The 25,114-nt window shown below is 40.4% G+C and overlaps 2 protein-coding genes across 3 annotated transcripts in view; both read left to right on the top strand.

Annotated features, from left to right (window-relative positions):
* IPPK (inositol-pentakisphosphate 2-kinase) overlaps positions 1–25,114 on the top strand; it is a 49,705-nt gene that overhangs the window by 345 nt on the left and 24,246 nt on the right. The window contains exon 2 of one of the 2 annotated variants that reach the window (XM_088062086.1): positions 282–332. In XM_088062086.1, the coding sequence (XP_087918212.1) occupies positions 282–332 (51 nt within the window). Of the gene's footprint in view, positions 1–281; positions 333–19,325; positions 19,460–25,114 lie in introns of those variants that run through there. The other variant, XM_005522210.3, reaches the window with a different exon arrangement.
* LOC102102431 (protein BTG1-like) lies at positions 1,689–2,958 on the top strand. Its single transcript, XM_014251549.2, has 2 exons — positions 1,689–1,863; positions 1,986–2,958. Exons 1-2 carry the CDS (start codon positions 1,746–1,748, stop codon positions 2,336–2,338), a joined length of 471 nt encoding a protein of 156 aa, XP_014107024.1. The 5' UTR covers positions 1,689–1,745; the 3' UTR covers positions 2,339–2,958.

Here is a 25,114-nt window from a genome sequence, read left to right as displayed (position 1 = left end):
AGACACTGTTGTTCTTAATTCTGAGCATTTTGGGGGCTTTGTTGTGGGTTTTTTATTATTTTGTTGTTGTTTAACAAATAAACAGAATTGTTCTAGTATTACTACTTTTTATTATTGCTACTTTTAAATAATAGTATATTCTTTGAGTGATATAGATTCAGTTTTACTTTCTTCTCTTCCTGTAACTGAAGTTGAGGAAAAATAGAATGATAGGACACTGGCACAAACTTTATTTTTAACAAGATAAATCAAGGTACTGATTCTGTTTTCCTCTACTCCAGGTGTTCCTGCTAAAGAGAAAATTACTTGCAGAGGATCAGAACAACAACAAAGTAAGTGTGAGATATAGAATTAGCTTTAAGTACAGCTGCTTGTGGAACCATTTTTGTGCAGGGGGATGAAAGTCAAATAGTTACATATCTGTCTGCTGATTTCTCACCCTTCTGTGTCTTGCTTACATTCAGTCTTAAATCTGGAACTTCCTGAGGAGAACACAAGAAATCAAAGTGTGATTTTGGTACTACCTGATAACTGTGGCATCTTTTGATTTTTAAAGCCAGAATTTCTTGTTTCATTTGAATAGTCCACTTAGGACTAATGGATCCAGGTATCAGACCTCAATCCTCGTGAGCAGTTGTAGCATTGCCATTTAATTCTTGCAATACTTTTAGCTGCCTTTTGTTTGCTTTCTTGTCTTACCATTACTTTCGTTTCTCACAAGCAAGTTAAAACCAGGGCCCTTAAAGTCCTTTCTGGCTTTAGCAGTATTTTGTCTGACTGATTTGAGAGTATAATTGCTGGGATAACTGGGAATTTGTGCATTTATTAATTTGGGTGTACATATTGTGGAAGGGGAGAGGTCTTTAGCATAATTAAGCATTAAGTTTAATAATTTAAGTGTGGATTTGGACAGTCCTTAGTGCTGCTAATGGTACGTTTATTCTAAATGCTAGTAAGAATTCCATAACTCCAATGCAAGTGTTGTTTCTTTGCCCCTTATTTCAATGAATGCTTTTTGGGTTCTGATTCTCAAAACACTGAATAAATCAAAACTGAAGTGGATGACTGAATCAGTCCAGGTGCTAGCAGAGATTAACTTTTTTAGCTTAATTCCTAAAGTAAGAGCTACTGAAATGCAAATGGGACTTCAGTGAAAATTTGTTCTAACAAAATCGCATCTCGATCCAGACCTGAGAGTTGGTTAGGAGAAGAGTGGTCTGGGTTTTGGGCAAATGTCAAGAGTTTTGTGATTTGCTGGTAGAGGGAAAGGAAAACCCACACTTCAGGGATGAAGTGTGGAGCCGTATGTCTGGGATGGAGGGGGAGTTTTTGGTCTGTGCTTGTACTGGGTCCTGAGAAACGAGAGGGGAAAGAGGGAACAAGGCAGGATAACAGCGATGTCTGTCGGGAATACCGCTGATGGCGGGTTGAGAGGCGCCGCTGGCCGGGGATGGGGCGAGGGCAGAGCGCAGCTGTGAGCGCGGCCGCGCGTTTCACCCGTTATTTCCGTTGGGCTGAATGAGCGCCGGGCCGGGCGGCGAGCGGGGCCGCGTCCAGCCGCTGCCACCGAGCGCTGCCCGGCGGGGCGGGCTGTCCGTGTGGCGGGCTGGCCGTGCGTCCGGCCGGGCCCGCCCCACCGCCAGCACAACAAACCCGCCCCGCCCCGCCCGCGCCGTGCGGCTGTTGCGCGGAGCCGCCCCCGGCCGCGGGGGCCGGGCCGGGCTGGCAGCGGGGCCGGGGCGGACATGAGGACCGAGATCTCCACGGCGGCCGCGTTCGTGACCCGCCTCCTGCGGGCCGCCGGCGGGGTCGGCGAGGAGCAGCTGCGGTGCTTCCGCGAGTGCCTGCAGGAGGCGATGCGCGGTGAGTGCCGGGGGGCATCCCCTGCATCCCCTCTTTCCGTCCCCCCGCGTCCCTCCCGCATCCCGCGGGGTCCGGCGGAGCGCAGCCCCCGCGCAGAAGCTCCTCTTTGTTCCCTCCCGCAGAGCACTACAAGCACCACTGGTTCCCCCTGGTGCCCTCCAAGGGCTCCGGCTACCGCTGCATCAGGATCAACCATAAGATGGACCCCTTGATAGGAAAAGCGGCGGGGATGATCGGACTGAGCCACGAGAGGCTCTTCCAGCTCTTACCCAGCGAATTAACGCTGTGGGTCGACCCCTTCGAAGTGTCCTATCGCATAGGTGAGGACGGGTCTATCTGTGTGCTGTACGAAAGCCCCCAGCCTGGGGGGAAGGCGGCCAAACAGCTGGAGAGCAGGACCAGCTGCAAGGAGGAGTGGAGAATTGGCAGATCCAGCCCTTCCAAGAGTTACAACATGATGACGGTTTCTAGTTAAAAACAACTCTTCCCTGTACGGTGTTGTATGTATCCCAACCTCGTGGTAAAGTTAGATGTAACCGAGCTTTTTTGGTTTTAGTTATTTTTTTCACCCTATAGTCATTAAAGTCGTGGTATACTGCCAAGTTCTTCGTAGCCAAGGGCTAAATGTATAAAGCAGTTCTTTATGCTGCATGTTCCTTTCTGGGTTGTGTCCTGTAAATGCTCTGTACAGTTGGTGGATTGTTTTACACATTTATATTTTGGAAAAAGTTTTGCCTATTTGTAATAAAAAGCAGTATTGTAGCACTCTTTATGATGGGTTTTAGTCAAAATTGGTACTTGCTAAAAAAAAAATCTGCAATTTGCAATAACACAAAGAGGGGGTGGGAAACTAATAAACTGCACGTGACTCTTTCCAGTGATTTGTCTGCACAGACTTCTCTCAGGGTCATTCAAGTTTGACTGTGAGGCACAAATCACAGAAATAACTCTTAATTTTTCCTTTTTCAAAGCATGCATTTATTTGAAGGCTGGGTTCCATCACACCCCAATATTTTAGCAAAAAGAAGTGGGGAATTAGTTGTCTTGTTATCTCTAGTTATGGGAGTAGGAAAATAAAGACTTGCTTAAAATGCTTCTGACTTGTTTTGGTGTTCTGTTTTGGTTTGGGTTTTTTTTGTTGTTTTTTTCCCCAGGCTTTTAACATTGCTCTCAAGGCTTATTCTCTCCATTTCTAATAATTGCAGAAAGCTTTGTAGTTAAAGAGGTGTAGTGGAGAACATGCATCTTTATTTCAGATCAGAACAAAACACTCAGTTTTGGCGAAGCTTGCTGGCTGCCTGTCTTAAGCTGAATAATCAGTGTAGAACTGGGTGGATTTTTCTTTTGGTATTGAAGGGAAGCAAAGGTAGTCTTCTAATATTTGATCTGTTGCAAAAAAGAAAAACAAAAACAACTTGAGTTTATAAGGAAATGGAGTTGGGGATTAAAACTGCAACTTTACACCATATAGGAAGCTTGAGTGAAAATTATCATCAATGCTGTGATTGCCTTGGCTTGTCTGGAAGGTAAATCTTGTTCTTTCTGGCTTTGAGTTCCTTATTTTTGTCAGGGTCTCTAATACCAGTTGGGCACTGTTTTAGTGAGGGTATCAAATACAGTAGATTTGATGTAATGACGAAACTCTGTGTTGCTGGTTTATGTGGATGTTCTTAGTGTTGATATCCCAGTAAAGGATTAATTTACAGATATTGTGATTCCTATTCTAAGAAGCAGTGGTTTCTAATTCAGCCATAGGAGGCTGCCTGGCACTGCTGATTTCTGTAGCCTGGTGTTGGAGCACGGTTGAACACTTGATGAAAGGGAGCTTTGTCTGGAGTGAGTATGTCAGCAAAAAAACCTTCCTTGTGCTATGTCAATAACATGGTATAACATACAGCGAGGGAAGGGGCAAGTCTGGGCAAACTGGAAAGGGCAGAACTCCAGCTCTCAAAGAGGTTTTTTCTTTGTTTGCCTTGGAAAAAGCCGTGGCTTGCTTCTTGCTGTTTGCTTATTATCTCGGAGGCAGGCTTGTCTAGTGCTATTTGTTTAATCTGGAGGAAATGCGTAGTGCAATTTTCTTAGTAATTAAAACTCTGTGAAAAATTGATTGTGTGTTTCTAGTCTATCGCTCCAATAAATAAGTTTCTGGGTTACTTTAACAAATGGGTGTTAAAGGTCTGGTGGCAAATTGCCTTTTTATTAGATAAGATTGGAAATCGGTTCTCATGACATTGTTTTATTCTCTTGGGGAGGCAGTAACACTTTCCTTTTCCTCTCTGATGAATATTCAGTGTGGGTAATCCTATTTCCTTGGGACCTCTAAGGGATGTATTTGACACATTTGTCAGTAATTGAACAGAATAACTTTAAATCTGCTAAGGGTGAGGTGCCTTCTTTGATTAAATTTCATTTGAAAGGTAATTGGTCTTGCTGTACATTATATTAACAGCCCACTGCAAAAGATAGGTATGAAGTCTTCAGCTGAACAGGAGGTTTTCCGTAGCAGGAAACACTTGAAGTGGAATTGAAGATGTCTTGGGAGACAGGATATGATTTCCAGCTGCTGGGTGTGGTTTGAGGTGAAGGAGGGTACAGCAGGTTCTTCAGATGTTCTGTTCTTGCCTGGTGTCTGTTCATGACAGACATGGAGACAAGAGCAGAGAAGAGCCTGGGTTAATCCAGCCGTGATGGATTCTGCTGCTTTTATTAATCCTCCCCCAAGCAATGGGATGTTTCAGATGTTATATAATACCACTTCTCCAGTGTCCTTTGCTCTCTGTAGGTTTGATGTCTATCATTGAATGGGCATTTTAATGCAAGTTAAGTTTCATTTATTTAAGCTACTTGCACAGAGCTGAAGTCACTCTGCAGACAAATAGGTGGGGGACACCGGGGGAGTTGAACAAAACCCATTGAAGCAAAGAAAACACTTGAGCTACAACTAAAAACACCGTGATATCTGTGCTATCTAGAACTGCATTCTGTTGCTTTTAAAAATGTCAAAGATGTACTGACAGCACAAAAGCTGTTCTGAGGGAGTAGAGTGCTTGGTAGTAATTTGGGGAGGCAGTTATTTGGAGGAGGTAAAGAAAATCAACTTTGTTTTCCCTGCAAGGTGTTAAGTTTTGTGTTCTGCTGTTGCAACAAACAAGGCAAAACCTTGACATCTTTAAAGTGACGTACTTGTCACACAAGACTGACCACATCTCACCAGTCATGAATTAGAACAGACTGGTTTGGATTCTGCAGGGAGGATTATTGCATGCTGGCCTCCTTGAAACAAAGAAAACACATGGAGAAGAATCAGTACCTGCTTGTTTGGATGAGGATGGGTTAACTGTTGGGTAACTAAAGCTGGAATAGAGAGGAACAAAAGTGTGCATTTGCAATCCAAAATATTGGCTTGCTGCCAAATTAATTACATAACATTTGTCTGAGTGGTAAAATCCACCTGAGACAGAAGGTCCTGTTAGTTTATATAGCCTGGCCACTTCTATACTGAAATTATTGTCACCACCCTGACTCGTTAGCTGGACCTAAGAGCACAGAGATGAATGGTTTTGTTATGAGAACTTCAAGAGAGAAGGGGATTCTCTGTATTTGTTTCAGATTCTATTACCTTTAGAGCTAGGTAAATTAAAATGTGAAATTTGGGATGTTTAGGTTTAGTTTTTAACCATTGGTATCCTTATTTCCTTATCCTTAAGATGAAAGGCTTTTCAGTGTGTAGCACTTTATATTGGCATCAAATTAAGCCTGTTTTTCGTATTTAGGGGATTAAAAAGATCAAGCTTTTAAAGTCTGAGCATAAATAATTTTCTTTTAACTGGGATTTACATACATGCCTTCTGCCAACACTTGTTCCATTTTTAATATGTGCCCAAGAATGTGTTCCCAGGGAATGAGTGCAGTGAACCAACTGATCTGGCTCGCTCTGTTCCCACCACGATTTGCCGTTCACCAGCACTGACAGTGCTGCGAGCCTCACTTCACTGAGAACAATGCAGAAGTCCTGACAGAATTCCTAAAAACACGAGGTCTTTCACTTAACTCACTTTTAATTCCTGTAATGCGTTCTTCACTGTTATTTTATCTAGAATGCCATGTGTTTTAGTTATCTACATTGCCAAATACAATCACACCCACAAATACTGATCACTTCTAGCATTTTGCTGATCACTTTAGTAATTTTACCATCTTCCTCTTTTCAAATCTAGAATTAATTTAAATGCTGATGTATCTTAAAAGGTCTTTACCTTTGTATAACTGATTTTCTTGGCTATTTGAATCATGGATTTTCCTCTCATCTTTTTAACTTCCTTCAGATTTTTTTTTAACTTCACAATAATCTGCATATGTTGGCTTTTTTTCTGTTTCACCTTGGTTTTCTTTAATTATGACTCAGAATTTGGATCTAATCTTAATTTCTGCCTCACACTGTTTCAGTGTAGCAGCACTCAGCCATCACTTTGGTTGTTTGTGATTCTCCAGGCTGATCCACGTTGCCATGGCAGAGTGGGAAGATTTGTATTCTTGGGTAATAGAGGTATGCTGGCTCCTGACTAATAAGGTTGATGCTTTTTATAAATTATTTTTCTCATGGTTCCAGAGTCACTCTTAGTAATATATCTGCTATAGAAGTAATGGACTTACTTATTTTCATGGTTTTCTTTCTGGGGAATGAATTTATTCCAGGACTAACAAGTGATATTTTGCTTTCTATTAGAAGGCTATGTAAAATTTTCATTGAGAAGTAAACTGCTGGTTTTAGCTTGTAATTTGAATAACTTTGGTGGGCAATATATTTTGAGATGGAATTACATGGAAGGATCTTTTTTCTGTTTGGGAGATTCAGTTGCCCCTTGTTTGCAATCAGCAGGACTATTAATGTCTAGAAAGTGTCAGGAGGCAATGAGGGGGCAAATTAAGCTGTGATTTGTGACCACCTTGGTATTATCATTGCTTTAAACTACTGGCCTCTGGATTATTGATAGTGATATTTGCATAGCCTTGTTAGCTGTTCTATAATATCAGCTATTTCTCATAGTGGTTCTTAAAAATCTAAAGAAACAAAAGCTGGAAAAAACAATGTCTGTTCAGCTAAACTAAATAGCAAATTAGTCTTAAGTCACTGAGAGACAAAGCTGCAAATATCTCTCTTGATAAAATAACTTCAAAACAGTAGGAAGAAGAAATATTAAATCATCAAAATGTTTGATAATGTTTCAAGCAAACTGCTAGTGCTAAATAAATACCCATCTTAGAGAAATAAATTCATAATCCTGGAGATATGCCAAGTATGAAAGTTCATCTCTGAAACAAAACACATTTTTAAAAGACAAATCCATGTATAAAAGTAAATTCAGTCTTTGTAGATACTGTGATGCAGCATATTTCAATATAAACTTTTTAGGAGATAAATTCTTATCAGCTTTATTTGTAGTTGTGTAGTAGTGAGTACAGTGAACTTGATAAAGCAGTTTTTACTGTACAGCTGTTGTGCCTGAAGGGTGGTGTTTGGGATGAGGCAAGAGCCCAGTCACGCAAACTGGGTTTAAATTGATCATTTCAATGATCAGCTAGTGACTTTGGCCTCAGATGACTGATATTACTTGTGTAACTCCTGGGATTTTCTGCTACATGAATGGAAAAATGAACAAACACACAAGAAACTGAGGAAAAAGATAGGTTCTAGATAAAATACTTCATAAAATACTTCATGATCTGTCTGGGGCCTGGTTGCTGCAGCACTTCTGGGTAGTCAGAAGAGGACGCTGCATAGAAGCAAGATTGTTGTATCCTCAAGCTACTAAACTTAATTTTACACTGAGTGTCACCACAGAACTTGCTTTCCTCCACTGGGACTCTGAAGAGAGAAAGGAATTTGCCTGTTATTTATAAATATTTACAAATACTTAGAAATTACATTACCTGCAAGACCTAAACTTTTGCATGCGGCGTATAGGTGATCAAAATACTAATGAGAATTCCTTGTGTTCCGCATTTTTATATGAAATTCTACTTTAATAACTGTATGTATCTATGACACCAATAAGCAGTTGACACTTGGCTCTAGTCCCCTACATATTATTTATTCAGCATCATTAGCATCAAAGCAACCTTCTGTGAATGTTTCTGTTGCAAATGTGCAACCTGAGGGTTAAATTTGCATAAAGACACATGTAGGAGTGATGGAAAAGAACATAAACTACTACAGTGCTTCACCTTTTATACATTCTTGGGATGGATTACTATAAAGGCTGACCCCTTAGGCTTGCCTTATCTCACTCTGTGAATTTGGATTATCAAGAATAAATGGGAACAGAATTCTCATAATGTGTATGATGAGACAATGTTTTATTTAGGGCTCAAAATAATGTATTACTCATACAAATACTCTCTTCTGGGAAGTGTGCTGGGTATTTTCTGTATGTACCAGAGGTCACATCTCTCCTGACTGCATGTTAAGGGATGATGCAAGAGTTCTGGACATTATTTTTTCCTGGTAATATCCTACCTGCTTGGTAGGAAAAAGATGCACAAATATGTTGGCAGAGGGTTGTTTTGTTCTTTTTGCCTCACAGTGTGATAGACTGATACTGAAACCATTGGATATTTTGATGTGGCTTGTGAGCTAACTTTTGAAGTGGTTGATGTGTGCATGCTAAGTCATCAATTAAGAGTAATTAAGTATGTACTTGAATTTAGTAGAAGTGCTGAACATTTGATGTGGAATTAGGTATTTTGATGGATGGAGGTTTTTCTGAACAAAATTAATTCAGAGTCATGAGCAGCAATATTTATGCAACACTTGATTTTGTCATTAGTCTTTTCACTGATGTTTAGCTAATGTCTCTGACAGGCCTTTTTCAATGACTCAATGCTATGCTTTTTAAGCTGTTGCTTCTGAGGAGTCAGTGGAATTCCTCCTGTGTTTAGCATTTAAGGCCTTCTGGCTCAGGGCTGGATGAACACTTGAGGCACTTGCACTGTTTAACTGAGCCCTGTGTTAGATTTGTGAAGCTGCTTCCAATTGCTGAAGGATCAAATGAAGATTTAATTGTAGCTGAAACCTGAGCTCTTCTGTGAGTCACCTCAGCAGAAAGGAAAATAATTTATCTGTGTTGTGTCACAACTGTACGCGTGCACCATATGGCTTGATGGTATATTCAGGGAAGCTGTGTGGTGATTTCTAAAATATTTCCTTTTCTTTCCTCAAACCTTGAATATTGATTATTTTTCTAAATGTGTTCTAAAGCAGTGGACATTGAACATCCCCAAAGGGCTTCATTTTAGCTGTGATCCAGAGGGGGCTGTCTCAGTTTGTGACTAGAAATCAGCAGAAAAGCACATACCAGTGCTTGTTGTCCTTTCCCCTTCCCTGCTTCCCTTTCAGAATCTGTCTTTCACATAATCTTTTCTCGTTAAACCTGTTAAATGTTTGCATCAACATGAAATGAAGAGAAATGAATGTTTGTTTATTGGCAGACACCACATCTTGACAATGAATTGGGACAGTAACCAGCACTGGATAAAAAGGGAATGTGAATCCAGCGCTTCCATGAGGCATTTCTTTCAGCCTTATTATAGCTCCTGTTTTTGTACTGGACTGGCCAGTGTAACACTATATTGCAATGAGCCTTTTGTAGTCTGTTCTAACTGGCAGCAGTATTTTAAATGGCCTGGAACCTCCTTTTGCAAAGAGAATTATCTGTCCCACTATCACTTCACAGGGAACTGTTGTTGGGAATACTGAGATCTGATATCAGCTTTGTTAACTACGTGGGGGTAAACAATTATGCTTTTGGAAAAACTTACCTGTAACATATTCAGCATATCAGACAGGATCTTAAATACTTTTTTTTTTCCCCCCCCATATATCTTCTACTAATCAGCTGTAGAATACTTGCAAATTCACAGCAGTTTTTTCCTTTGGTGATTACTTCAATACTTCTGAATATTGGATTTTTTTTGGGGGTGACACTGCTGGCTTATTGCTCTTTTTGTAACCTATCTCTCAGTGTGGGTAACTGCTTGTAAACTAAATATTTAACATGTTGCTGTAATGAGTTATTTCCACTGCTTCAGGCACATAATTAAACAAACCTGGAGTTCCATTTTCAGCATCTCAGCTTTATGCCTGTTTACAGCTATCTTTGTTCTTCATTAAAACTGCCAGTGAAATAGTAGCCCTAAAACATATTGTTCAATGGTGACACCAGTAAGTATTCTTCATTTATATCGTTGTCTCCTGTTTCATGCCTAATTTGCAATTTTTAACCCTTTTTCCCCCCAAGTACATGCTGATGTCTTTAATTGGCATTTGTTTCTTTTTGTTTGAAAATCACTGAGTGTTGTTCATCCTTCCTTCTGTTCCCCCTAAATTTGTAAGCACTGTTTTCACAATGGAATTCATGTGGATGCAGCCAAACTGTTCTCTAGTTTGTTCCCAATATTATTCTTTCCTACGTGTGCCACATCAGTGATGCCTCTCACCTCATTCCACCAGTGTTTTTCAGTAGCTGTTGAGTGTTTTCCCTGTGTCAGAGTAATGGGACACCTGCTGCCCAAGAGACACTGTGAAAGGCAGGTTACCATTTACAGCCTGTAGTCCTGTGTTATAACAAACATTTCACTGTGCTGCAGGAAAAGAGAGGAACTGAAAACCTCATATGCAAAACCTAAAGGTAGTTTCCCTCTTTATAAAAAGACAAAGCTGAGCTTTTCAATGATTAAGAGTCTTGGGGGATTTTTTGTTTTTTCTACCCTCATGGTTTATTTATGGATCTGCTATTTGCATCTTTGTTTATACTTTTTGGAAAGGAGACTGTTTTTTAAATTTTTACATCCACTTGGTGTCTTTGTGGCCATCTCTGTGCAAAACCAAATAAAGCAGTAGGTCAGTGTTCTTTCTCTCATGTATTATATAAACTCCCCATTCACATTAAAGGGTTCCTGTGCATTTATTTTAATTGAAATTACTTATCATTGACACTTCCTTTACTTTAGACATATTGTTTGGAATGATTGCTTTAGGAAATTGGTGGGAGGGTGGTTATTCTTGCTAAAGGTAAATATTTGTTAGAACCAAATATTCTAATTTGCTTCTGCAAGAATTTAAAATATATTTGAAATCAAATGGGTATTTTAAGTTTGCAGTAATGTGAAGGAGTGGGCCTGAAACTTTGATGACAGGAAAGGATAATTCACTTTTATATCATGTACCATGGTTCAAAAGGACGGTGTGATAACCAAAAACCTCTAAGCTACAACTGTCCTGGTAGAACATGGTACAAGAATGCTCCACCAGGAAGGAAATTACAGCTTATAAAGTGCAGCATCTCTGGTTATGAAATAAAGCCTCACTTCCCAAATCCACTGCTAGTAAGGGGAAATTTGTGATAGATCAAGCTCTTTATGTGGGATTCTTTTCCCAGTGAGGGCTTTGCTCTGTCCCAGTGTTCCAATGATCTCTTGTCTCAGTAAAAAGATAATGCATAAGCAGCATTATTTGATATTCCATCAAAACATTCTGCAAAATATCCCCTGTGGGAAGAGCCCAGAGTGGTAAAATAATGCCTGTAGGCAGATGAGGAGAGTGGGGGCACAAGATGGATGTGATGGGAAATTCAGGCTTTTTCTCAGAATTCAGAAGGGCCCTTGGGAAATGTTCACAGAGTGGCAGAAAATGCATTTGGGGGAAGGCTAAAAGCTTAGATGATACAATCTGTATATTTGTCCTTTACTCTGAATGATCATAGAGTGATCCTTGTACAAGGATCTTCCAATAAACATTTTCTTCACCTCTCAGATTGTTCAGGAAGGTTAATACATGTATAACTGTACAGAGAACAGGTAAGTTCTGGTGAGGCTGCTCCTTTTTTGAGTAATGGCTGTAAGCAAGTTCTGCCAGAGTTTGGCAGATAACATGGGTTATTCTGAAATGGCATTTTCTCACTTTGAATCTATGTGAATCTAATATTTTCTAAAGCCTTTTTATGCAATTTTGGTTTAGTACTGTGTCCTTGATAAAGAATAGTTATGGTATGATTTTCACATCATGGTAAATTATGTTCTAGGACTAAACTCTGAAATGCAATTTGCTTAAAAAAATAACAGTTCAGCCTTAGGACCTTTGATATTCTGCACCTTTCTGGTATTATTTGCTTCTGTCTTCCTTTCTTCTACTTTTTGACTGCATCTTTACATCTGTGTAATCCTTATTCCTATTTCAAATTTTTCCTTCTTTTATTTTCCATTGTCTTTGAACCTCTTCTGGTGCATTGAGACTAAAAAGACAGAAGAAAAATACATTAAGTTAATGCCATACTGTTTCCAATTAATTTCTTCATGATTGCTTCAATGCTAAAGCTTTTTAATAAAAAGTTTAATAAAATAAATTAGCGTGTTTTTCAAAAATTTTATTTCAGAAGTGCTTTTTAAATTCTTAAAAAAACAAGAAAAAACAGCAAAAATGTCCATCAAACATTTCTGTTTGAAATAAACAGCGCTATGGAATAGCTGATTTAGGAACACTGTGAAGCTTAAGTAAAAGTACAAGAAACTTAAATAATGGGAAGCTTTTGAGCAATACTCTGTCTGTATTAATAACCAGGAGCCAGAAAGGACATTCAGAGCTACTCCTTTCAGTGAACTACCTGCAATCTCCCAGTCATATGAGGAGTGTGTGCATATGGCTTTGCTACTGAAAAACAATCAAACAACCCCAGATTTCAATCCTATAAATTTTATTCTATAAGATTTGGGAGATGTAGGTGGAGAGGGAAAAAAAAGTTATGCACCTGATAGTGTCTCCTTAAACCAGCAGATGAGGCTGTTTCCTATTTTATCTATTTTGCAATACTGTAAACCCCTGGAAACCTGTAACTGCAATGAAATGCCTGCTCCAGCTATGATTTGGTAAATGTAAATGCCTCGCCTTGCCAATTTTTTTTCACTCTAACACAGTGTCATAAATTCTTAGGTTCAGAACCAGCTATCAAGTAGCTCGTCAGGGTATATCCTTTTATTCTATAAATTCATGCCAGATGGATTTGTACCTTCCAAGGTGACTAGCTTTGGGTGAGAAGGGGCTTCACTGCTTTTGGGCCTGATTCTGTTTTAATAAGTGTAGAATTTAATCTAGAATTTATGCTCAATAATCATTTATGCTCAATAATTTATCTCTCAATAATCTAAAATTTAATTCCTTGCTAAAAAGCTTGACTTGAGAGATCTGGGTGTGTATATATATGTATATATATTCCAATATATTTATCTTTCTGACACTGTTAGGAATAGTTCTTTTCCAAGCAACTTGGATTTTTCTTTTTCCTGGAAATCTATTGGAAAGGTGTGACATGAAACAAAAGCATAAATATTAGTAATGAGTATACAAGGGAGACACTATCATTAAGGTTTTTATTGCAATGGATATTGCACTTGATTTTGGCAGACATCTCATAATCACTTGTTAAGTATCCACTTTGTTCCACCTTAATCAAGAGAGCTGTAGACTGACACCTTTGAAATAGCTGTTTTAAATCAATAAAGTTTAGTGGAATGTGTTATCACTGATCCTGTGATGGCGCAGCTCCCTTCAATTCTTTTTTATAACCTGGGTAGATGGAAGGCATGGAAGAACTCAAATACATGTGTTTTTCTGGGGGAGAGAGGAAAAAAACAAACCAACCCAAACACCTTGTCAGTAACAGCTCCTGCACTGCTGAATGAGCCGTAATTCTCTCTCCCAAAACATTTCCTCATTGTTGTGCTCTCTGCTGATTTTTCAGAGCACACCCAGAGGTATCTGTTCCTTCTGTGCGTTTTCTCCTTTCCTTGGAAGGGCCCCGCGTGTTCGCCCTGCCAGGAGGTTCTGCAGCTGCTCAAAGTGCAGTTTCATAATCAGCTTAATGTGGTCTGAGAGTGAGCTGGCAGCAGAATGGCAAATCCTGTGCTCCCGGATGCTTTGGGATGTGTTCCCATTCCTCCTCCAGTGACGGCTGGAGCACTTGTGTGGCTGTGCTGTGTGTCACACTGCTCTGCTGAGTCAACTAAACAATTTTTTGGGAAAAAAAAATCTCACCAGAGAAAATTCAACCATTCACTTGATGAATAATCTGCTCTGAGATGACTCATGGGTGTCCAGGTGTCAAGGGTGATGTGAGAGACACAGGAATAATATATGGCCAGATTTGGAATGGAGAACAAGATCACCCTTTTGAGATTCTATAATGTTTATATTGGTGTTTCTGCTTGGGACCTGCATTACATCTGTGTTTATGTATTGGAGATGACAGATAATCTGTGGCTTAGAATTTGAGAAGGCGTCTCTTGGTTATTTATCAGTTCTGCTTATTGTTATAAATCATGACAATTCCTGTAAATTGGGTTCTTCAAGAGAGCTGGTTGGGGGGAACATTAAATTTTATGATGCCATTTGCATACTGGGATAAATCCAAAATGATTAACACTACAGTCAATAAAATGTAGTATGTATGAACTGAAGGATCTCTATCTTTGCAAGTATTCAGCAGCTGTGCCAAGGAACAGATATCTGAATTTCTCAGTAAGTACAAAAGAAACTGATGCCTAGTGTGTCTGTACCACTCTATATATTGCTGTTTGGTGTTTCCCATCTATTGCAGTTTGGCATTTCTGGGTATAAACTGAAATGTTAACTTGTGACCAATTTACACCAATTAGTAATTTATCTTCAGGAGTCCTTGTACTCAGTGAACTAGAAATTCTAACAGGAAAGGTTTCAAGGTTTCCTATAGAGGTGTTGCCAAATTATGGTGGTTTAGCTGAAAACCAGTTTAATCTAGATGTCCTCTTCCCTGTTTAAAGAGGTTCACTTGAGTCAAAAAGAAATTGAATGCTGTCCTTTAACCATTAACAGGTCCAAGGCTGGGGTATATTTGTGATAGGACACAATAAAGTGTTTTCCCAGGAGCAGTTGCAAGAGGTGTTTGATGGTGAGCAAACAGTGTGACATTAACAGCAAGTGCCTGCACTGAGGAGTGTCAGCCTGGCCTGGCAGCACCACAAGTCCTGTGGCTACATGAGTTCTGCCCAGGCTACAGAACCACTCTGCTTTCACCTCTTTATGGAAAAAGTATTTTGGTTTTTAGTTGCTGGTATTCCCTTTAATACAAGGCAAGACCTAAAAGCCCTTTATTCCATCTTTCGTTCCTTGCCTGCAGATTAGAGGCTGTAAGAACAGACTTTAAGGAGGTGCTTAGATGGGGTTGGTCTTGTTCCTTTCTGCCTTAATGCCCTGTCAAAACTACTAGGAATTCACCACAGTCTTTTGCTTTAATGACCTCCTGCAGTTGATTTTCTTTTCCATATATTTTCTCTTACCAGTCAAAAAAATTCACCCCAACACTTTTTCATTTGTTTGTGTTTTGGGTCGTGTCACACTGGTAAATACTTATTTTTCTGTTTGATAAACATACAGGCCTCCTGTGTATAGGAAATGATTTTAATTATCTTGTCTATGTGTAAAAAATATTGTCTGTCCTGGAAATCCTTTGGAGTTAGATATACAGTACAGAGTTCTTCTTTATGCTGTGTTTATAACTTTATAACTCCCTCAGACTGTATGCAGCAATTAAAGTTCTTGATAGTTATAATGTCTGTTTATCCACATCTGTGGTAAGTTGTGCAAGCTCTTATCTGCTAACAACACAGATGTGTCTTCATTCACGTAAAGTTACCTTTCTCATTATTTACAGCCTTATTTCTGAAGCCATGACTTCCTTTATTTCTATAATATTTTACTGTGGTTCAAAGCACCACTTATGCTTTCTAAAAAAGCCACCACATGACACACTCCAGTCCTATTCTAATCTTTTTTCTTTGTAGGGTCAGTGATTCTCAGTCAGTGTGAGAAGCTGAAATGCTGGAGCATGAAATTCCCAGCACTTACAATATGTGTGTGAAATTATGTAGAAAAAACAGGGATTCAAGAAATAGCAGTGGCATGGAGCAGTGGTGTTGTCCTGATATGAAAAAAAAAATCCCAAAGCTTGAAAATTTGAATGATGTGAGTTACATAAGTATATTCCATTTCTGCTGGTCTGAGTATAATAAAAGTATGAAACTAAATCCTATTTAAACATAATTCTATCTTTTGGAACTGAAAATGGTGTAGTAGTTTAAAACAAATAGTATTTTGTAGCACAATTTCACTGTCATATTATCAAGTCCATTTAATATTTTTGGACTTGTTGGCTTGAATTTGTGATTTTTAAACCTGATTTCTCTGGGAGATGTTTCTAGGTCACAGGATAGGATCTTTTGTGTCATGATTATTCTTTTCATAAAGAACAAAATATCCTTTCTTTTATATAGAAGCCTTTCATTTTAGGAACGAGGAGAACCAAGATGTACCTATTATAGCAAAAATCTTTCTCATGAGCTTACAAGATCTTTGTATTATTGGCACCCAATTTTATCACAAGTCTCAGCTAATGCTATTTTTTTTCCCTCAGATGTGGATTTAATGAACTTTTTATAGCAAAGAATGTTAACATTAAATACTCACCTTATACTTTTTTTTCCCCTCCTCAAAAGTAAGTGAACTGTGGACTGTTCTAATAATTTCATTCTCATTCCCTGGTGAACTTACAAATGTCAAAAGATGGCAAATTAGAAAGTCCAGTGTTGATGTCTTCCTACTAGCAAAGTATCCCAAGAAACAGGGATTGTGCCATGAAGCACAATGCAGTTTTTCTGAGGAAAAGAGATTTCAGGCTTATGATGCTCTCCCAACTCCTTCATGTGACATCAAAAAAAAGAACTGCTGAGGGGATGAAGTGGGGGCTGGAGAACTGAAGGTACTATTACATTATGCATTCCCGCTGCAGTTTTAAACTCCTTTATTTACATACTGAAATACCACGGGATACCTGGCCATCTGCTGAGATCCCCAGGTGGATTTTGCAGGTCACTGAGCTCTGTGCTTGCAGACCTCAAGGTATCTAATTAAAACCCATCCAGGTATGTCCACACCAGCTGTAGTTATACCACCTGATGGGGAATTCCAGTTAAGCAATACCTGAATATCATAAACGGCACTAAAGCTTCTGATATTGCAGTCCAAGCATGTTGTAGATAACACCTGAAATGAGTAATAAGACCTGATAATGCAGGGAGAAGTAACATATGTTAAATAGGCTTTTGTCCCTCCAGGTTTAAGTTTCACCAGTGTATTTTCAGAGCACCACCTCAAATTGCCCAAGTGGTAGATCTGCACCTTGGAATGCTGGAGGAAAAGGTGGAGGGGTAAGTGCCCTGCTAGAGAGGAGGAATATGTTAAAACTTGGTGCCCTCAGTGCTCTTTACCCATGCACTCAAACCTCCACTTTATTTTTAACTCTAGGGGTATGCATTTTTCAGGTCTGTGAAAGAATGTGCTATGCTAGAGTTCCTTTTAAAATTGAGACAAATTAGTTGTGCCATTGCACAACAATACATTGGTATTATTTCTCTATGTATTTCTCAGTGTAAGCCTAATAAGTGTTCAAATACTATTTCCCTGAAGTACAGTTATTTTTAAATGAAAGTTTCATAAATACCACAATCTTACAGTCCTGAGTGAAATTTCTTTATAACACTCTTAGAAGTCTGAATAGTATGGTTAATTCTTGTATTTTAGATATGCATTTCTAGTAACACAACATAGAGAAACTCTGCAAACTCAGATAACAGAAACCTACTTTAAAGACACTGTCATTATTTTCATCATATTCATTTATCAAATGGCTAAAAGATCAAGAATTCCTTTTTCATGTACAACTGTATAGTATGCTAAAAAAGGAAAAGTGATTATGTTAGTATTTAACACATATTTTGTTTAACCCCCATTTTTTAGTGAAATTGGATGATGTATTTAAGTTACACCACACATTTAAAAAAAATAAATCAATGACTCATTGCAGATTTATGCAAGTTTTATTTTCAGCCTTCTAGGTGCATCTTCTCTCTCTGTAAAAAAAGGGAGAGTTTACTTCACTTTGACTTTCTTCAGAGAAGCTGCAATAGCGAGTCAAGCTTGGGTACTATCCAAATTATACAAATGTTCATTATACAGAGGAAAGCTTCTGAGTGTTAATTACCTCCTTTTGTGTCAGCCTGGGCCCTGTCATGAAGAGCCTTGTGAGGAAGCAGGAAAGAAAAGGGGGAATTTCAGAGAGGGATTGTTTTAAAATGGTCATTGAAGGGTAAGTTTTGCTGCATGTGGTCAAGTCAGTCATAAAAATTACTAGATTAAGGGTTCTAGACTTTAATCCTGGGCATGTGATAGTGCATTTGGATGTTTAGATTTTCTATTTATCATAAATCAAGTATGTGTATATTCATACTTGGGAAAACAGCTTAGTGTTTAGTTTTTAAAGTATGCTACACAGACACTGATCTTTCTGCTTGTAACATTAGGTCTTTGAATGACCTGGTGTATTGGAGCACAAGGCTAATTAAACAGACACTTGACTGCAAGATCAACATCTGTAAAATTCAAACCAGTGTAGCTGGAAACTGTGTCTGAAAAGACATTGGGAGGGACTGCCCAGGTGGATGGTGGAGTCACTGGGAGTGACTGGAGCTGTTCAAGGCAAGACTGGATGTGGCACTTAGTGACGGGTTTATAACGTGGTGACTGGTTTTAAGTTGGACTTGATGGTCTTGGAGGTCTTTTCCAGCTGAAGTGATTCTGTGAAATGCAGTCCCAGAGGGGTCAGAACCTTCCCTATTTTGGGTTGGACCATGCACAGAGCCTCCGCTGTGAGCTCATCTTCCTCATGGTGAGTACATTGTCCACGGGCACCCCATACCGTAGGACACAGAGTTGAAAGGGACCCATCGGGATCAGAGCCCAACTCCCAGACACCCCAAAATCCCACCCTGTCCCTGAGAGCGTTGTCCAAACTCTCCTTGAGCTCTGTCAGCCTCGGGGCTGTGACCGAGGGGAGCCTGTTCAGTGCCCCGACCCCACTCTGGGCGCGTTCCTTATAAAGACGAGGTCTCTTTAGATTCTTTCTTTCCCTAAAGGCCCCTGTCTCCTTTTCTCCAAGCTGAACAAATCAAGTCATCCCAGCTGCTCCTCATATAAGGCTTCCCCTCCCGATCTTTCTGCCACCCTTATGGCCTCCTTTTGATGCTCTTCAACAGCTTAACATATTTTTGTTTTTTTTATAGCGCGGTGCCCAAAACTACAGACAGGGCTGAAGGTGAGACCGTTGCAGAGCAACCCCCTCCTTTGACCGGTCGTTCCCGGAGGCCGAAGACGCTTTTCCGCCGCCGGTTCTGCCCCCGCGGCGCCTGAGGGCTCCCGCTACCCCGGCGGCGCTGCCCGGCCGCGCCATGGCGGTGGGGCTGCCCGGCTCCAAGATGGCGCCCGCGGCGGGCGGGACTTCCCGCGGCTGAGGGCGGGCGGCGCAGCCGCGATGGTGGCGGCGTGAGGCGGCGGGGCCGGCGGCAGCTCCTGCCCTCCGCGCGGCCCGGGCCGGGCATGGAAGTGGAGAAGATGGATGAGAATGAATGGAAATACCACGGGGAAGGCAACCAGAGCCTCGTCGTCTCACACTGCCAGGTACGAGGGAGCCCCAACCCGGGCCCGCGTGAGGGGGGCGGCCCGGCGGGAGCGGCCGCTCGGCCCCGCCGCACGCCCTCGCTGCTTTCTTTCCCGGAGGAGTTTTCTATCCCGGGGAGATCGGGCCCGTCCCGTGGGGAAGATGAGCGGCCGTTTCGCCGGGTCTTCTGTCACGGCCAGTAATGATGGGAGGGAGAGCAACCGATGGCCGGGCAGCTGCCGCCTGGAGATGGGAGCTGTGAGGAAAAGTGCTAAAAATTAACCTTTTCCATCATCATTCCCGGGTGTGGGTGATGTGACAGGAGAAGGCGAGCCTGGTGAAGGCGTGTTTTTCCCTTTGTCACCGACTCTGGCTCTGTGAGGAGTTTGAGCACTCGCTGCAGTGCTGGGCCGGGCTCCCGACTCTGATTTGGGGTTTTTGCCTTTGCCACAGAACTGGTGTGATGTGACCCCGGCGGCCACTTAATCCCCATTCTCCCATCTACCTGTTGGTCTGGTTTATTGTTTTGTTGATTATTTTTTTTCCTTTTTGTTTGTCTGGGGTTTTTTTTGTTTGTTTGTTTTTTGTTTTTTTTGGGGGGTGGGTTGAGGGGCCACGGGGGGATGAAAGTGTGTTTTATTTAAAAAATCTAATAAAATAGATTCAGTATTTGAAGCAGTGATGATTAAATGAAGCTGAATCCAATTAAGCAGACTCTGTGTCAGTTTATGCTGACAGTGTATTTGTGCCCCCCTTGCCATGCACATTATTTACTTAATGTATTGGGGTACATGCCCCTTGAAGGAGTTCATTCCTGTTCTAAAAACTGCCTGTGGCTGTTTTTATACTTTAAAGATGTATTTGTATTTCAGTTTAAAAGCTGGAATGGATTTGCCACAGAATGTTCTTGATGATTCATAGATCAGAACTCAGCAAAGCCAGAATAATGAAATGTAGGATTTTTGTAGAAAAAGATCTATAATAAGAGTTGAATCTTGAGAACACATTTTAAAAAATATGTCTAGATGAATGACTGAAAATACCGGTTTCTTTTAATATCTGTTTTCTGTATTATCAGTATTAGCTGTAAAATATTAACAAATACCAAGCCTGAGAAAATGCTAGAAATCTTGTGGTGGTTTCCAAACTTTAGGAGGGGCATTTATGTGGCTCTGACTTTTCCCCCCTCATTTCTTTATATCAAATTCTATTTAAAAGCTATTTTTGGTGCAAGAAGAATATGCATGATTTTGCTTCCTGTTACATTTTAGCTTTGAAAAAGGCAGTGTAGAAACTACTCAGTCACTGGATGATGGGAATCAGGATAAATAATGGATTATTAGTGATGTAATTGTGATTATCTTTAAAGATGTGGAAAGTGAGGAAGTCAGACAGTGATTCAGAGTAGCTGCTGATCTTGCCCGTTCTCTTTTTAACAAGATGCTAAAACTTTAACAATAGAGTGAAAGTGAAATAGATACAATTTTTCCTTTGTAGGCAACTTTGAAGCACTAAAAGCTTACATTTTGGATCTTTGTGTCTACTGATGACAAATTCTGGTAAACTTGAAGCCTATAAATACTATTTAGATGTTAATTGTAGCTTTGTGCCTCTTAGGAACAGGACATCCTTGCACCATTAATCATCGCTCCCTTGATCTGGTGTTAAGTTATTCTCAGGTTTGTGTGAACGGATCAGCAGCACAGCTAAGGCATTTTGACTGTCCTTGCTTCATTCTGTAGCTTCCCAGTTTCGTGTTTTTTGTGTATCAGTGCCAGAGGAAGGGATAGGGATTTGGTGGTGGTGAGACACGAATGGATGCTCAGATACAGGTGAACAGACTCAGATTGGAACAGTGCGTGTGCTTGTTGTTTCCATGTTCTGATGTGTAGTAGTGTTTTGAAATGTGGAGAGGAAGCTGGTCCCTAACTCTCCAAGCCTCTCTTCCTTGCTTTTGGGAAATTTGAGAAGTTTTGTTTTTTAAACTTCAACAAAAAAGTGAATCCCTATCCTTCTGGAGAAGAGGGCATGAGCTGCTTTGCCTCTCACAAAATGAGGTCTGGGGTATTGTGTTTGAGCTCCTGCTCTCTGCACCACTCCTTGGAGCACTGATAACAGCCCTGTGCAAGGTCATGTCTCCAGCACACAGGGTGTGTGGGCTGGGGTGGGCAGCCTGGCTGGACACTCCTGTTCCTGCCTGTGAGGGCTGTGGCTGGGTCAGGGATGGACAGTAGGGGCTATAAGGCCCATGTCATCACAAGGAGCTCTCCTGTGTTTAAGGCTTTGCTTATTTCCCGGGGTTGCTCCATTCCCAGGTTGCCCTTTAAGACATGAATGTAACGCATTGTTAACCCAGTACAGTACCAAATTAAAAAGTTGGTCATGGAAAAGTCACATGCCCAACAAACAGCTCTGCTGGCAGTGAGCTGATAAGCCCTGGATGCAGGCGACACGCAGCCGCTTTTCCAGTGCGTCCAGACAAAGCTTTGTCTGGCAGTGGGATGCTGGCATCCTATGGAAAGTGCTCTGTTGTCTCCATGAAAGTGCTGTCAGTGCTTGCTGTGCTTTTTCCTCTTGCTGGTTGTTAATCCTGCAGGATGCAGCAGTGACAGGAGTCTTGCCGTGTGCTCAAATCACTGCAAGTGCGTTGCTGTTCCTTATCCCTCCAGTGCAGGATAAAGATCCTGAGGCACAGCATGGGCTACTCAACACATCTCTTCTTACAGTGGTAGTTTTATAGAGTTACTTTAATTAGTTTGGCAGCATTTAGACAGTGGTCTAATGAATAAAGATGGAATGTCTGCCAAGCATTTCCAATTCCCATTGTTATCACCAGAGATCTGTGCTTGCTTGCTTGATGAGCACTCAAACTTCTGCTTTAATGAATTTTTAAAGTTTCAGTTCTGGAGAATCTAAAGTTCCAGAAGATGTACAGAACTATGGCACAAATTTCTCTGGTGATCAAGCTTTTCTTTTTGGTTTTTATTGAAGCTGTGAATGAATTAGTCCAAATTGAAACTGAATTGTGGTCGAAAGGCCTTTGTGGAGTCTTGCAGTCTGCTGAAGTGTTAGAATGATCAGACAGCTTTCCTACCTCATGATTCTAGTGTGAAATACAGCTGGTAACTCTGAGGTGTTAGTGAGATACTTGTGCTGCAGGACAGCTACAGCTCTAGAAACCCCCAACCAAGCACCATCACAGCCACCTGGGTGGTTTAGAAAGCTTCTTTTTCCCGGAGTTTTCAGTGGAGAGTTGCTCCTTCTGCTTCAAATTTGGCTTAAAATTTAAAAAGAGAGCTAATCAGTGCTTTCCCTCCTCCTCCCTTCTCATGAGCAGTAGAGAGGGTTCAAAGGAACTGCTGCAGAACAGTTATCTCCTGGTAAGCTGTTGTGTCGTTCTGCAGCACAGGTCCTTAACTTTTCAGCAGTGAGCTGGAAATCCTCCTTTGGAGTTCTGCGCTTTAATCAGTTGTTTGCTCTTATGGGACGCTTAACACTTCATTTCAAAAGGCTTCAGTAGATGTTTGTAGGAAGTAGTATAAGCAACTCTAGGAATAATAACTTGTATTTCCTTCTGCTGTTGAAACCTGTGCTTGTAGTCTGCAGTAGTTGTTTTATGACACGAAGTATGTCCATTCCCCCGGCCTCTGTTTTACTTCTTGTGTTTTGGGATATTGTGGTAACCAAAAGCCTAATTTTGAAATTCATTTTAATGTTAAACTTGTGTTTCAGGGTGAGTATGGAGAAGTGGAAAATGGGAGGGTTTTTTTCCCCAGCTTGGTTTTTATTCAGCCAGATGGTCTAGAACAACCTTGGCATATGCTTGCAAAAGGCTGTGGTTTATAGCTTCAGATGCCTGGATTGTTAATGTTCATCTATTTCATGTATTGGAATGTTTGCAGCTCCAGCAGATATCTTTGGGCTTTGGTACAGGACTTAATTAGTAAATGCATAAACCATCTCCAGAGCATCTGTGAGCTTAGAAGTAGGAAAAGGGAAAGGAGGAGAGATGGAGAAGGTAAGTGAAGCATCATATGGATGAGGGAGTCAAGCCAGGTAATCAAGCTTGCAGAAGATTCTCAAAATTGGTTCCTGTAGTAAACAAATAATGTTTCTTCTCTGTGATATTTATTTTCCCTTCAAGACCTGTGGTAAAGATGGATGCTGTCCCAGTGCTGCTTTAGAAGCATCCTTCCCAATCCTTGTGCTGACTGCACAGGGGACTGTAGTGAGCAGAGATACAGGGAGAGAGGGGTATCTTATGTTTTAGCAGCAGTCTCTGTTTTCACTGTGTCTGTAGCTGCTTCTGCTGGCACCTGTGTTATGGTGGCTGCAAAGCATGTGCAGGAAGTCACTTTCTGCATAGGGGGGAGAGGGGTTTGGTTTGGGATTTTGAAATAACTCTATGAGAAGGGGCTTTGTGTCAGTCAGAATAGATAATTGTTCCTAATAGTGCCTTTGCATTATGAAATAGTTTTCCTGTGGCTGGTTGGTTGTTTTGTTTATAAAAATAATGACAAATTCAGTTCTGTTGTAATAAACTTACTTGAGGAGAGCACAGGATTATATGTTTGGACAGAAGGGTGTTGTTGAAAGAGTAGAAAGCTTCTGGTAGGAATGACTTAGTTATCTGCAGCTTTCCTCTGGTCTTATTTGGCAGAAAGGGATGATGCTGATCATTAATTGCTGTCTTGTTGAGAGAATCTTCTTAAGGTGCTTTTTCTGATGATGTCATTTTGTACAAGTCCCAAAACTTGTGTGGCCTGTTTCTTTTGTTGTTTTACTGTGTGGAGTTGCCTGTATCTATTTTGTTCTATTGAAGTTTGTGTAAGTATTGACATCCCCCAAAATTCCAAATTGTTCCTGAGAAATCCAAGGTCCCTCATTAAAAAGCAAGTTGTTTTTTTTTTTTTTTCATTTGTGTTCTGTTTTCTGTTCAGTTGTGTTCTGATTGTTTTGTTTTTTTCATTAATATCTATGAATGTCTTGATTTCATAGAAATATAGAACAGGCTGCTGATTCCTGTATTAAAGAATCACAAGCTGTACTTGTGGTTATAAATACAGTAGTTTATTATTAATGGCCTTTTCTGAATATTGCTGTGATTTAAATATGGCCACATTGTGGTCTCTTGGTTCTTTCACAGAAAGATATTACTAGAAAAGGTAAAATGCAACATTGTATTTGTTGAATTTTATTTTGACTAATGGAAAGGCATAGTTTTGGTAAGACTTGAACTTAAACATTTTTGTCTCCTTGATGCAATTCTTCTATTTACATTCCAAACCTGTGCTAATCTTTACTTCTGATGGATTTGGGAATCATGTAGTGCGGGGAGGAGTTCTATGTCTGGTTTTGTAGAGTTTTCTGCCTCTTCTGTTTGGGTGGTTTTTGTTGGTTTGGTTTTGGTGTGTGTGTGGCATTTTTTTTTTTGGAATTTCATAGGGCATTTCTTTGACCTGGCTTCTCCAGCTTTGTTTTTTTGGGTGTGTGCATATCTCAGCAGTGTCTGACTCTAAATATTGTTTAACAAAACCCCCACACCTGCACACTTTTTGCCTACTTAGACAAAAGGACAGGGAGACAGCTTGATGAGTAAAGGTAATAGTTCTTCTTTCTTAGTTGTCATTGCTTTTGTTTTTTAAAAATTTTATTTACTTGACTGAAGCAGCTAT

Source organism: Pseudopodoces humilis, chromosome 13, assembly GCF_049639895.1.
Source record: "Pseudopodoces humilis isolate 2021_Gansu_Grassland_sample_001 chromosome 13, ASM4963989v1, whole genome shotgun sequence".
In the NCBI taxonomy this organism is placed as follows: domain Eukaryota; kingdom Metazoa; phylum Chordata; class Aves; order Passeriformes; family Paridae; genus Pseudopodoces; species Pseudopodoces humilis.
Note: the sequence above shows the minus strand (reverse complement) of the source record. Positions and strands in the feature narration are given on the sequence as shown.

Bases quoted from the DNA above. Each gene is read 5' to 3' on its own strand.
- LOC102102431 (XM_014251549.2), top strand. From the start codon at position 1,746: ATGAGGACCGAGATCTCCACGGCGGCCGCGTTCGTGACCCGCCTCCTG. The intron at 1,864-1,985 runs GTGAGTGCCGGG...TCCCTCCCGCAG, and splicing joins CCTGCAGGAGGCGATGCGCG to AGCACTACAAGCACCACTGG.